The 12344-nt window shown below is 38.0% G+C and overlaps 1 protein-coding gene across 1 annotated transcript; it reads right to left on the bottom strand.

Annotated features, from left to right (window-relative positions):
• Positions 1-1587: 1587 nt before the first annotated feature.
• On the bottom strand, positions 1588-4241 carry LOC118574773 (zinc finger and BTB domain-containing protein 18-like). Its single transcript, XM_036175659.1, is given in 3 exon segments — positions 1588-1931; positions 1934-2693; positions 4188-4241. Coding segments are annotated over 3 exon segments (1158 nt in total).
• Positions 4242-12344: the final 8103 nt, after the last annotated feature.

The following is a 12344-nucleotide window of genomic DNA, read 5'->3' as shown; positions in this document are numbered from 1 at the left end:
AACTGAACAATATACATGCTAAAGTGGACAAGAGGCCTCAGCCTTTGACAAAGAAATACAAGCAACCTAAGGAATGTTAAGACAGGAAGAAATAATCTTCCCCAAGAAACAGCATACCTACTGGTTATCCAATACCAAATGATCAGCCTTGTAAACAGACATGAAAGGAACATTATATAGAGTGAGCTGGTTGTTTTCAGGAATACATATACTTATAAATTATGCATATATACATATACATGCAACAACAATTAATGAAAAAAGAAGTCATGAACTTGAAGGAGAGAAAGAGGAGAGAGCTATATGGCAGGGTTTAGGAAGAGACAAGGAAAGGGAGAAATGATGTAGTTATATTATAATCTCAAAAGCCAAAAAATAGTAAAAAGAGAAGCCAAATTAGGAGAGATATAGGAAAAACTTCAGAATCTAAATAAGAAACATTAGGGTTTTGGTTAATTTAACAATGATAATATTAGCATTATCTTGACTCTAGGGAAGATTTGATATCTGGCAATCAGGTCGATATGAAAAGCACAAAAATTAAGTAATGAGAATTCAGCAAAATGATAGTATTGAAAATTCTCTGATTATTTTCAGAAACATTCATTTCTGTGATTGGTCCTTTGTCTCCCTCTCTCTCTCTTTCTTTTGTTCTTTCAGTTCATTCCTTCCTCCTTGGCTTACTTTCTTCTTTTTGTATGTAAGTGTGTGTGTGTGGGGGGGGTTAGTTACAGTTGCCCTTCCTGAGCCTTTTCTGTAGCAAGGATTACAGGCCTACACAATCAGACCTAATTGGAAGCACTTGCAAAACAATGAATTTGTCTGCAGAAGACTCAGAAACTAGGCAATGCATATTCTGGGTAGTAAACTGCCTACTTGAGAGTAATAGACTAATATACTGACGGAAGTTTCTCTGTGTCCTGCCTAGCTGCATGGTAGTGGATGAATCACTCCCACCCATGGTCCCATAGCCACTTATAAAATAATTATTTTTATAATTACATTTTATAATTACAATTACAGAGGCTTATATTACTTACAAACTGTATGGCCTATGGCTTCAGTTTCTTGCTAGCTAGCTCTTTCATCTTAAATTAACCCATCCCTATTAATCCATATGTTGCCACATGGCCATGGCATTAACAGTCTGCTGGCATCTTGTTGATCCTTTGGAAGTGGGCTGATGTCTCTCTCAACTCTGCCCTTCTTCTCTCTGTATCTCTACTTGGATTTCCTGCCTGGCTGTAAGCTTTCTTGCCATAGGCCAAAACAGCTTTACTTCTTATCTAATGGGAGCCACACATACTCACATCATACAGAAAGACATCTCAAAGCACTAATGTTTAAAATCTGGAGCATCAGTGATAAGAAGCAAGGTTCTTGACCCTCATTAAGCCTATCTCTTTTCTATCTGACTCCAACATGCTTGTACACACAGAGATACATGCACATAAATAGTGACTTTATAGAAATTCTGGAGTCCTAAAAATCTGTGCATCATGAATAAATAAGAATTATAAACTGTAGTGGTTAGCCATCCCAGCCTTGGCCTGGAAGTTCCAACCCTCATTGAGGCTTTGGTAATGGTCATGCCCACAAGGCGGGGCTGAGGATATTGAAGACATAGGGAAGCAGACTGCTCTCCATGTCCCCTTCCACCTGGACCCGCTCGCTCTCTGGGGTCATCATCTCATCGTCGCTGTCTTTGTCCTCCCAATCCAGCTCCCTCAAGACCGAGTCCTCCCTCAAGACCGAGTCCTCCCTCAGAGGAGCCAGGTGGGCCGGCTCATACTGTACCCTGGTGTTAGTGCTCACACTCTCTTTCACAGTGCTATGGTCCACGTCATAGTCATTAGTGCCAACATCACCCTCATCACAGGACGCCTCTTTCTCCACCTTCACCTGCACCAGTTTGCTTCTCAGCACGTCCACTGGGACAAAGACTCTGTTGAGCTGCAGGGGCTGGCTACTGTTTTTCCAGCTGCTGTGGTGTGTGGCTTGGCCTCTCTGCCAGCCTGGGGGTTGCCTGCTGAGTCTGAGGGCAATCGCATCCACATGTTCCCAGGCTCAGCTGCCAAGTCCCTTTTGCTGGGTAGAATGTTCAATTTCTCATCTTTGCCTTCATCTTCATCACTCGGCAGGTCACTTGCCATGTGGCTGCTGCCGTATGAGAGGTTCTCGACTTTGTCTGAACAACCTGAAGCATCTTCTTTTTTGGTACTGTCTGCCTCTGTGGTGGCTTTCTCTTTCAGCTTCTTTTTGCAGACTTTGACAGTGTTATACATGTGGAGATAACTGGCAGCTGCTAGCACATCCTCAATGGGCAAATCTTTGAACTGGAGTTTCCCTTCGTACATGAATTCAAGCAGGAGAGCGATAGCAGGGGCTGTCACAATGTCGCTGTTCAGATGAACAATGTCTCTTTTGTCCAGCTGGTTCTTGTAAAAGAGATGGAAATACATGCTGCATGAAGCCAGCACAGGTAGGTGCGCCCTGAACTGGACATCTCCCACCAGAACAATGCAGTCACAAAGAAAGACCTGCCAGACTTGTGGGCGTCCTCTGCCGGCCCCCTGCCTGCATGCCAGCACCGGCCTGGCCCTGTCCGCTGGCAGCCTGAGGCGTGTGGCTGAGCCACAGGGCCCCACTCTTTCAATGGCTTCCCATGGCAGCAGCCCAGCTGCAGCCGCAGCCTGGACAAGCAGGACACAAGGAAAGCAGCCACTGTACTTGGCCAATACAAGGTAAGATGGTCTTTCAGAATTCCTGCTTCTGAAAATGGTCTGTCAGATACTCTAGGCCTGTAGCCAATTTGAATGCACCAATGATGCTGAGAAACATTAGGTGACTGTCCAGGCTGCCAGATGTCTCTACTCTTGCAAGACTCCCGAAAGTTGCTTGCATCCTTCTCCCATTTCTCAGGTATTATTACATTCCTTCTCAGGTCTTTGATGAGGTTGAAGACTAGCAGTTATAGTTACAACTTAGTATATATAGATATAGATATAGATAGATATAGATATAGATAGATAGATATAGATATAGATGTATATTATCTTAGATAGAATATATTAAGTATTAGACTCAGGTTCTTTAAGATAGGACACCTTTTGGAATGATCTTTGTAACATGCCACCTACCCATGCTCTAGACTTCCCTGGATTTTAGTATGTGTTTTTGGCTTGATATTGTTTGCATTTATTGTAATTCCAACTTATCTAGGTCATTATCCCTCATTACTCCTGGACAATATTTGATAACCATTTCTTTGTATATAGTCTTGTATTATGTTAGAACCTTCTTATTTAGACAAAAGGGGGAGATGTAGTGGGTAGCCATTCTAGCCTTGGCCTGGAAGTTCCAATCCCCATTAAGGCTTCGGTAATGGTCACACCCACAAGGCGGGGCTGAGGGAGAACTCTGAAGACCCAGGATCAAGAGGAGAGGCTTCTCTTGGTTCCGGGACCCTGGACGCTGGAGGTAGACTGAGCAGAGTTCTCCAGAGTCTGAGCAGAGTTCTCCAGAGTACACTGTCGGACTGCACCATACCTTTCCCAGACCCTGCAACCTATCCCTTCATTTGTAAGTTATCCCACAAAATAAACCTCCCTTTTAACTACATGTGGCCTTAATAATTTCACCAATAATAAACAGCCATAAATATTAAATATCTTAAGGACAAATAACTTTTTGTCCAGTTTACATGGAGAATATTAGGCTTGTAAAAGTTATTGCTTGATCTGTTCAAACTTCTTAAGTTTATTCCTTACCATAAAACACAATGTTTAAGGGGTGGAGAGATGTCTCAACAGTTAAGAGTAGGTACCATTTTTCCAAAGTAACTGAGTTACCAGTACCCTTATAGGGTAGCTCACAACTGCCTATAACTCCAGCCTTTCTTTTACCCTCTTCAGGCGTTGAACTTATGTCCATGTATCTCCACACAGACACATACATGTAATTAAAAACTAAATTTAAATTTTAAAAACATATAACTCCGAAAGTTCTTAAATATTAGGGAATCCCTACTTGTGACCTCTCTTTACATAAAACTATTACTAATCTTCCTATTATGAAGTATTATAGGTTATTTTCTTATATTCAGGAGTTTTGCAAACTGCATGTATCATCACTTTTATATCTATTTACTAACTTTTCAATTTCTCAGAGAAATAAATTTGTCTTACCTCTGAAGTGTTATAGCAGGCAAAGTAATGACTAGGGAACATAAGGATAGACATGTTAAGATTAAAAAAAAAAACAAAAAAAAACCTTCTGTTAAAGCATCACTAGTAAATTTGAATATAAATGAAAATAATATAAGTTGGAGATGGTGGTATTTGTCTTTAATCCCAGCACTTTGGAGGCAGAGGCAAGAGGGATCTCTGTGAGTTTAAGTTTAGCCTGGTTTACATAGTGAATTTCAGGCAAATCAAGACTATATAGTGTGACCCTGTCTCAAAAAATAAATGAGTATCAAGAAGTTGATTTTCAAGTCATTTGTAATTAGTAAGGTCACAACTGTCAAATGGGTGTAGTATCACATACTTTTCCCCTGTGAAATATAAAAATAATCTGTACAGTATTTACTTAATGTATAGAAAATTTCTGTTCTAGTTTGCTTTCTATTGGTGTGACAAACATCATGACCAAAAGCAACTTGATACAAAAGGGTTCCTTTCGTTTACATATCACAATCACAGTTCCTCATTGAAGGAAATCAGGACAGGAACTTAAGCAGGAACAGTAGCAAGAATCTCCTCTTCCCAAATGACCAGAGCTAGTATCAAGTTGACAATAGACTGTCAAGCACAGTGTCAAGTTAATTATAATTTTGCTATTTCATCTTTGAAGAAAGAATTGTGTTACCACAATTTTGATCTCAATTAATGACCTTAGAAACCATTTCCAGAACAGCTATAATGTAACTGAAATTGGGTTCTTCTCAAACAAAATATAACCAATAATGATAAATTTATATACAGTCATCTTTTCTCCAAAATGCCAAAGAGGTTTTCAATGGAAAAAGAATGGCCGGTGTTCATGACAATATGATAAGATATTTTAGCATCCCTGGAGTGCAACTTTGGCTGATATACAGGTGTCAGAACAACACATCTTTATGGTGTGTGCTAATGGAAGGAACATGATGAATGCCCTTGAACAGTGTAAGGAGAAGAAGCAGCAACAGAGCCTAGGGACAGATGGTGCTGATTTATTACTTGGAAATGTCAGAGGGTAAGTGTTTTCTGCATATTGAGTTAGAAGTAATGCAGAGGTAATGTTTCAGATTATTGTGTAGGGCTTGGTATTTTGAATATTGAATCTGAATCGAAATCATCTCATCTCTTAAGCAGGCTTAAAGACAAAAGACATGGCCAGATTTGAAAAGGTTTGCAATCTTTATGAATATGCTGATGCAAACAATGCACTGACTGGGTCTATGGCATTTGGAAATGTCTGAAATAAATAGAAGCATGCTTTCATCATCTTCATTGTCTGTGACAATTTGAGTGTGATTTAGTCTTATAACTGAAATTCATTGTAATCAAAGCAGCTACATATATATATATATATATATATATATATATATATATATATATATATATATATCAGTTAGTTTAATCAAATTATTTAGATATTTCAATGATATGTAAATTTCAAAAATGTTGAAGAAAATGCTGTCTAGTGAATAAAAAGTTATATAGAAGAGACAAAGCATTTAATTCTGGAAGAGAACATTGTAGCTAGAATATTTCCAAACCCGGCATATTGCCTTGGCTTTAACTTTAAACATTAGCCTTGTGGGGTGTGGGTTTGGTCTTAAGGAAATAACTATCAGAGGGTCTTTTAAACCTTTTCGTTAATATAATATTTTGACAGTTGAGATTTTAATTTTCTTAATACATTATCAAGCCAAGTTATGTTGTGGAGTCTTCCAAATTAACTCGAGTTCATGGAAATTACCCCTTAATTTCATGTCACATATACTCAGTCATCTGAGAAGCACAGGATTTGTGCTCCACTATCTTTGATCACTATTTAAATCAAAATTCACATTGTCAAGCCCTGAACCATTAGTTATACTGCTGGGGAAGATGTTTTTTGTTTCACAGTATTTATAAGATTCTGTTATAATCAAATTATCCATTAAGGTAGAAAAAAGTAAAAAATGGACTATTTCATAGTAATTTTACATTGAGGAGAGAAATTCTCTGGTTTTCCTGCTTCTTTTCTCAGAAAAAAAAAAAATGTTTTTCTTGTATGGAAATGTAGTCATATATATTAATTGAACATATATAAATATTTTGTGTGTGTTTACAAAGAACTTTGATCTCATGATGCAATGTTATTTTTAGAAATTATCTCCTAGCGTATTTATATGTATTTCATGTTTGCAGAGTACTTCACAATTTTATACTTGTTTTTAAAAGGTTTTTTTATGTTGTCGTGTATAAAAATTGGACTAAGATAGCTGGTATCATTGAATTTTTAAAACATGTATCTGCTAAGTGAATTTCAAAGGAAATACGAAATTGGTTCACAACATTCAAATAGAAAGTGAGGAGTGGAAGAGATCACTATGAAACTTTTTAAGGAACATTTCCATTGCCCTGTACCACATTGCATATGTGTGGCCATGATTCACATTCTTTGAGTGAAAAATAATAGACTATAAGATGTACAGAAAACAGATGCTCAATAATGTTTGTTGAATTGAAAATAATTAACACGGAGGACATCAGACTCTCTAGAAGTTTAAACATGAGACAGATGGCAGAATTTGCTGAACAGCTATTACATGTTGTTCTCTGTTGTATATATTTCATATATTCTCAGATTTTGTTGCCCACTCTAGCTACTTTGAAGAAGTCCTAATTCACTTTTTAAGGTTCAAAAAAAGCTAAATTGTATGATGGTGTCAGAAAAAAAAATAAAAAATAGAGTCGGCATTATCAACCCTTTAATGACCCAGACAAAGAAGAAATGCTTAGGACTCAATATTATAGCATGGAAAATGAGGCAAAAGTGAGAGAGCTGAGCATTCAGGATGAAAGCCTGAGGCTGACTGCTGTGGGAGCAGAAAAGCAAAGATCAAAGACACTGCCTCAGGGCCACACAGTTACTGACTGGCTAACAAATGCAGGGCCTTCCTGGATGTGAGGAAGGTCTAATCCACATTTACCCTACAGAAATTTGGTAAGGTCTAATTACAGTTTCAAACCCCCAAAAAATAATATTGAAAGAGGTAAGATGAATTTCATTCCCTAGGGGTTTCTAAAGATAAAGGGTTTTTTTTGGTGTTTTGTGTGTGTGTGTGTGTGTGTGTGTGTGTGTGTGTGTGTGTGTGTGTGTGTAATTCTGAAACAGTTTAAAAAAAAAAACAATTCTTCCAGTTGCAGAGATCAGTAAGGATTCTTAGGAGATTTTGCATTAGGATCTTATATCCTAGTTCCCTAAACTTCTCTTGCATTTCTGTTGATGGTCCTGAAACCAGGTTAGACAAAAATAATGGTTCCAACCAGACCCAGAATCCTTTTAAAACAATATTGTCAACTAAATGTTTCTGTTATTAATTAACATTTCTTGTCCTAATTTTAACCATTATAAAAGAAAATGTTGGTATGCATTTTGGTTTATGATAGAAATCACCAAAAGGGGGGGGTTATGACTGCAATGGGTTACAAATTATTAAATTATTTGATCATACTTTCATGGAATGATTTACTCTCTAAGTTAATGATTTAGTTAGTTAGTTAAGTGGCTATCTGCCATACCCAATGAGCCTAACTCCCAAGGAGGAATGTAAGCTTCAAAATGTAAAGGAACAAAATGAAGTGTGGCTTTTTATGACTATAAAAGTAGTCCATGCTTATTGTAGGTGATTTAGAAAATGAGAAAGTCTACAAAAGAGTGGTGTAAAACTACCCATAATTTCACCATTCAAAGACGAACATTTTAACACTCTTCTGTGGTTTAAATGTGTTCTTTTCTCAGTATACATACATATATGGAAGCAATACCTTATGAATGGCATAGCAGTAACAAATGACAATGGCTTCCAATTCTCACAAAGCTCAGACAGTGGAAATCAACAGATGTCTGAAAAGGCTTAAGTTTGGGTGTCTGTGTGGATTCTATGTGTGGTGTATGTACATACTCATGTCTGTGTTTGCAGTAAATGAGCTAGACTGGCTGGCCACTGAGTGTCAGGGATCCATTTGTTTCCATGACCCCACTACTGGGGTTGAAAACCTGTGCCACCACATCCAACTATGGCTTGGGTACTGGTGATACAAATTCAGGTCCTTATCCTTGTACAGTAAAGACTTTATTCATGGAGCCATCTGGTCCTAGGACCAAGTTTAATATTTTTTAACATACAAAGTAACTTAAAGTTCAATGGTCATAATCAAAGAGTACACTATTTCTTTTTAAAATATTCACTTACTTGTTTATATGTATGTGAGCGGTTGTATACTTCTGTACATTTGTAGACACCTATGTGTGTGCCTGTACACACACACATAAATGAACATTCCTTGGAGCTGGAGTTAAAGGCATTTATAAGATGCCAAACTTGATACATGGATGCTTGGTTCTAAAATCCTGTCCTCATGATTGAGCAGTAAGCACTCTTAAATGATGGGCTGTATCTCTGGCCCTTGCATTATATATATTTATAAGTTTTGGGATAAGGGTTTATGTATTTGTTAATTTTATTTTTGACTGCATAAATCAAATGATTACCACTGATATGAAGTGGAAATCTGCCTGCTAAAGCCTCATTTTAACAACAACTAAAATTATATTGAACATTAACATAACCAACAAACATAAGAAAACTCTGATAGATATAAAGATGAGTTGCTAGGGAACCCATAGCATAAAGATGGGCATGTAGGAAGTCTCCAGAGTACTTTATACATATTCATGCATAAGCTCCTGACAAGGAGCTACTAGTAGACACAATAAAAAAGCTACCTAGAAATATGTTTTCCCTAACCAAAGGACCAGAGAATGTGTCCTAAAACAAAAATAAAAACAAAAAAACCCACATTTGAATCTAATAGTAATACTACTGTCTTCATCTCCCATCCTTCAGTGGGGCCTAATGGGACTTCTCTCAGTCCTGTTAAAATGAAGTGGGCTTCCATTCCTCTGCTGGGTGGTATTGACAGAGCTTCATAAGTAGTCAATTTTCCCTAGCATTGTCTGATGAAAAAAAGCGATGTTTAATTTCTCCCTGGCTTGTGGTTCACCAAACCAAATAGGAGAATGGTCTTCTATCTCTGTCAGGAAACCACACATGGCTTCCAACCCCTTAAGGATCATATCCATTGTCATCTATCAATGAAACTAAACAAAGTATCACAGGTTAGCATTACCAATCTTGCTCTTTTTCTCTTTTCCAGAGATCACGTGCAATGGTATACTTCCACACTTATCCTATGCCAAAAAAATTGAACAAGACATAGAACAGAACTCACTGTCATTCCATCTGTCCAGCTCAATGTGGAAACTAAGCTTACCCTTCATTATATGTCAAAAAGATGAAACATCACACATTGGTTAGTGGCTTGGTAACAGCCTGCTCTTTCCTTCTCTGTCAGCATAGTTCAAGAGGGAACTGATTCTTCATTCTATCTGGCATCAAACCACTCGGGCGGTTATTACTGGGATCCTAAAGAGATCTGAGATTCTGTTACACATCCTAAAGCACAAAGGTGGTGTGAACTAGCCTTCTGCTTTTTTCCCTGCTGTCATTGTGACCTCCTAAGAAATTGATCATACATGTCTTCTCAGAGGAACAAGATAGTGTCAGGGATACATCTTTTCAGGAACAATGTTATCAGAGCACATGGGAAAACTGGAGTTTCCCCCTGTTCATATAAAACTGAGGTTATTTGGAGCCTGTAGCTTCACTTTTCTCCCCCTTGAGCCAAGATCTCAACAGGAAGATGGCTAATAATGCAGGAGAAAATTAAATTGGAGCCAGAGATGTCAAATGTAAGAGATGAAATGGCCTGTATGAAAACAAAAACTCACTTGTGATATGAAAACCAGGCAAAGTACAGCATGTGTTAGAAAACACAATGAATTATACAGTGAGATATATCTGAAAAAAAATCATAAAATGATCAGCATGAAAATGGTTCAATGGGAAATTACAAATTTTTGTGAAATAAAAAACAAGTCATTCAGTATCAAATAGAAGTCATACAACTGGAAAAAAAGAGCAACCAAACTAAAAGTGACTGGAAAAGTCAATACTTTTAGTAGTACAACCAAATTGACAGATGATTGAATCAGTGAATTTTAAGATCTTCAGAATCATCCACCATGAACCACAGAGAAAAAAGGAAAGAACGAAGCCTACGTTCCTATGTGCCAGAAACAAAAATGCTAATATTTGTGCAATCAGAGCCTTAGGAGGACACAGAAAAAAGAATGAGACAGAAAGCAAATGTGTCCAAAGAAATAGGAGCTAAAATTTTCTAAAATTTGACAAAAGACAGAAACTTATAAATTTAAAAGGTTAAGCAAAACTTGTCATATAAATCCAAAGACAAAAATACCAAGATATATCACAAACATATATTTGAAAACTAAAGTCAAAAAACGGATTGAAAAGAGCTGATTGGGGACTTGCCTTTGAATGAGAGTATATATTGCCTTGAAAACTGTAAAGTCTTTAAATAATTGACACCATACTTTCAAGATATTGTATGAAAATACCTTTTAACTGCAGATTCTTTTTGTTACTGAAAATAGATTGTTCCTTCATACAATACATCCAGACCACAGTTTCCTCTCTATCCATACTTCCCAGCTCCCCCCACTTCCTGTTTTCATTCTGAAAAGAACAGGCCTCCAAGAAACAACAGCCAAACAGTACAAAACAAGATATAGTAAGACAAGGCAAACGCTTTCACATGGAGGCCGGACAAGGCAAGCCAATAGAAAAAAAAAGTCCCAATAGCAGGCAAAAGACTCCCACAAAAATACCAAGCTAACAGCCATAACATACATGAACAGGACCTAGTGTAGTCCCATGCAGGCCCCATGCTTGCCACTTCAGTCTCTGGGAGCCCATATAAGCCCTCCTTAGTTGATTCAGTGGGCCCTGGTCTCCTGGTATCCCTCATCCCCTCTCTGATCCCTAAAATCTTTCCTCTCCCTCTTCCACTGGGGAGGAATCTGATGAAGACTTCCAACTTAGAGTTTCTCTGAATAATGTCTGACTATGGGTCTCTGCACCTGCTCCTATCTGTTGTTGTAGGAAGCCTTTCTGATGATGATGAAATAAGGCACCAATCTACAAATATAGTCCAATATCATCAAGAAGCATTTCATTGAATTTTTTTGGCCAGTAGTGTTTAGTTCTACCCTAAATCTCTGGACTATCCAGTCTCTGGTCCTGGCCATCGAGGCACTGTCAGACATGGGCTCCCTCTCATGACATGGGCCTCAAGACAAACCATACATTGTTTGACCACTCCCAGTTCTGGACCACCATTGCCCACACCACATCCTGAAGAAGACAGATTGTAGGTTGAAGGTTTTGTGGCTGGGTTGATGTCCAGGTTTCTCTTTTGATAGCCTGCAGAGTACCTTTCCACACCAAAGAGTCTAGAACATAGGGGTGAAGGCTCCATGCAGGCACCAGCTCAAATTCTCCATGTTCACAATGAACTGTACAGATCTTGTTCTCTACAACATGGTCCCCCTGTCATTTGTCAGAGAGAAACCTTCTGTCATAGCATCAGCCTAGGTTGATTGGGGATATCCATGAGACCTCTTTGAACAACAAATCAATTGAATGTAACCCAAGCCCACCACTGGAAACCTTGCCTGGCTATAAAATGTGGCCACTTCAGGGTCCTTATCTCCCATTACTAGAAGTCCTTACTAGGGTCAATTTCATAGATTCCAGAGAGTTTCCACTGCAGCAGATTTCCACACCATTGCTCAAATAGTCCCAAATTTCAGCCATACCTCCTTGTACTTTCTCTTCTATCAGGTTCAGTGTATCTGGTTTTATGTTGAGGTCTTTGTTCCATTTGGACTTCATTTTATGCAGGGTGATAGATACAGATCTATGCATTCTTCAACATATTGACATCCAGTTGGATGAAAATGCTTCCTTTTTCCAGTGTGTATTCTGGCTTTTTCATAAAAATTCAGGTATCTATAGGTGTGTGGATTTATGTCTGGACCTTCAATAATATTCCATAGATTATTGTGACTGTTTTTATACCAATATCATGCAATTGCTATTAATATAGCTCTGTAGTACAACTTGAAATCAGAGATGTTGATACTTCCAGGGGTTCTTTGTT

This window comes from Onychomys torridus, chromosome X, assembly GCF_903995425.1.
Source record: "Onychomys torridus chromosome X, mOncTor1.1, whole genome shotgun sequence".
Classification (NCBI taxonomy): Eukaryota; Metazoa; Chordata; class Mammalia; order Rodentia; family Cricetidae; genus Onychomys; species Onychomys torridus.
The sequence above is the reverse complement of the archived record's forward strand: the minus strand, read 5'-3'. Positions and strand labels throughout refer to the sequence as shown.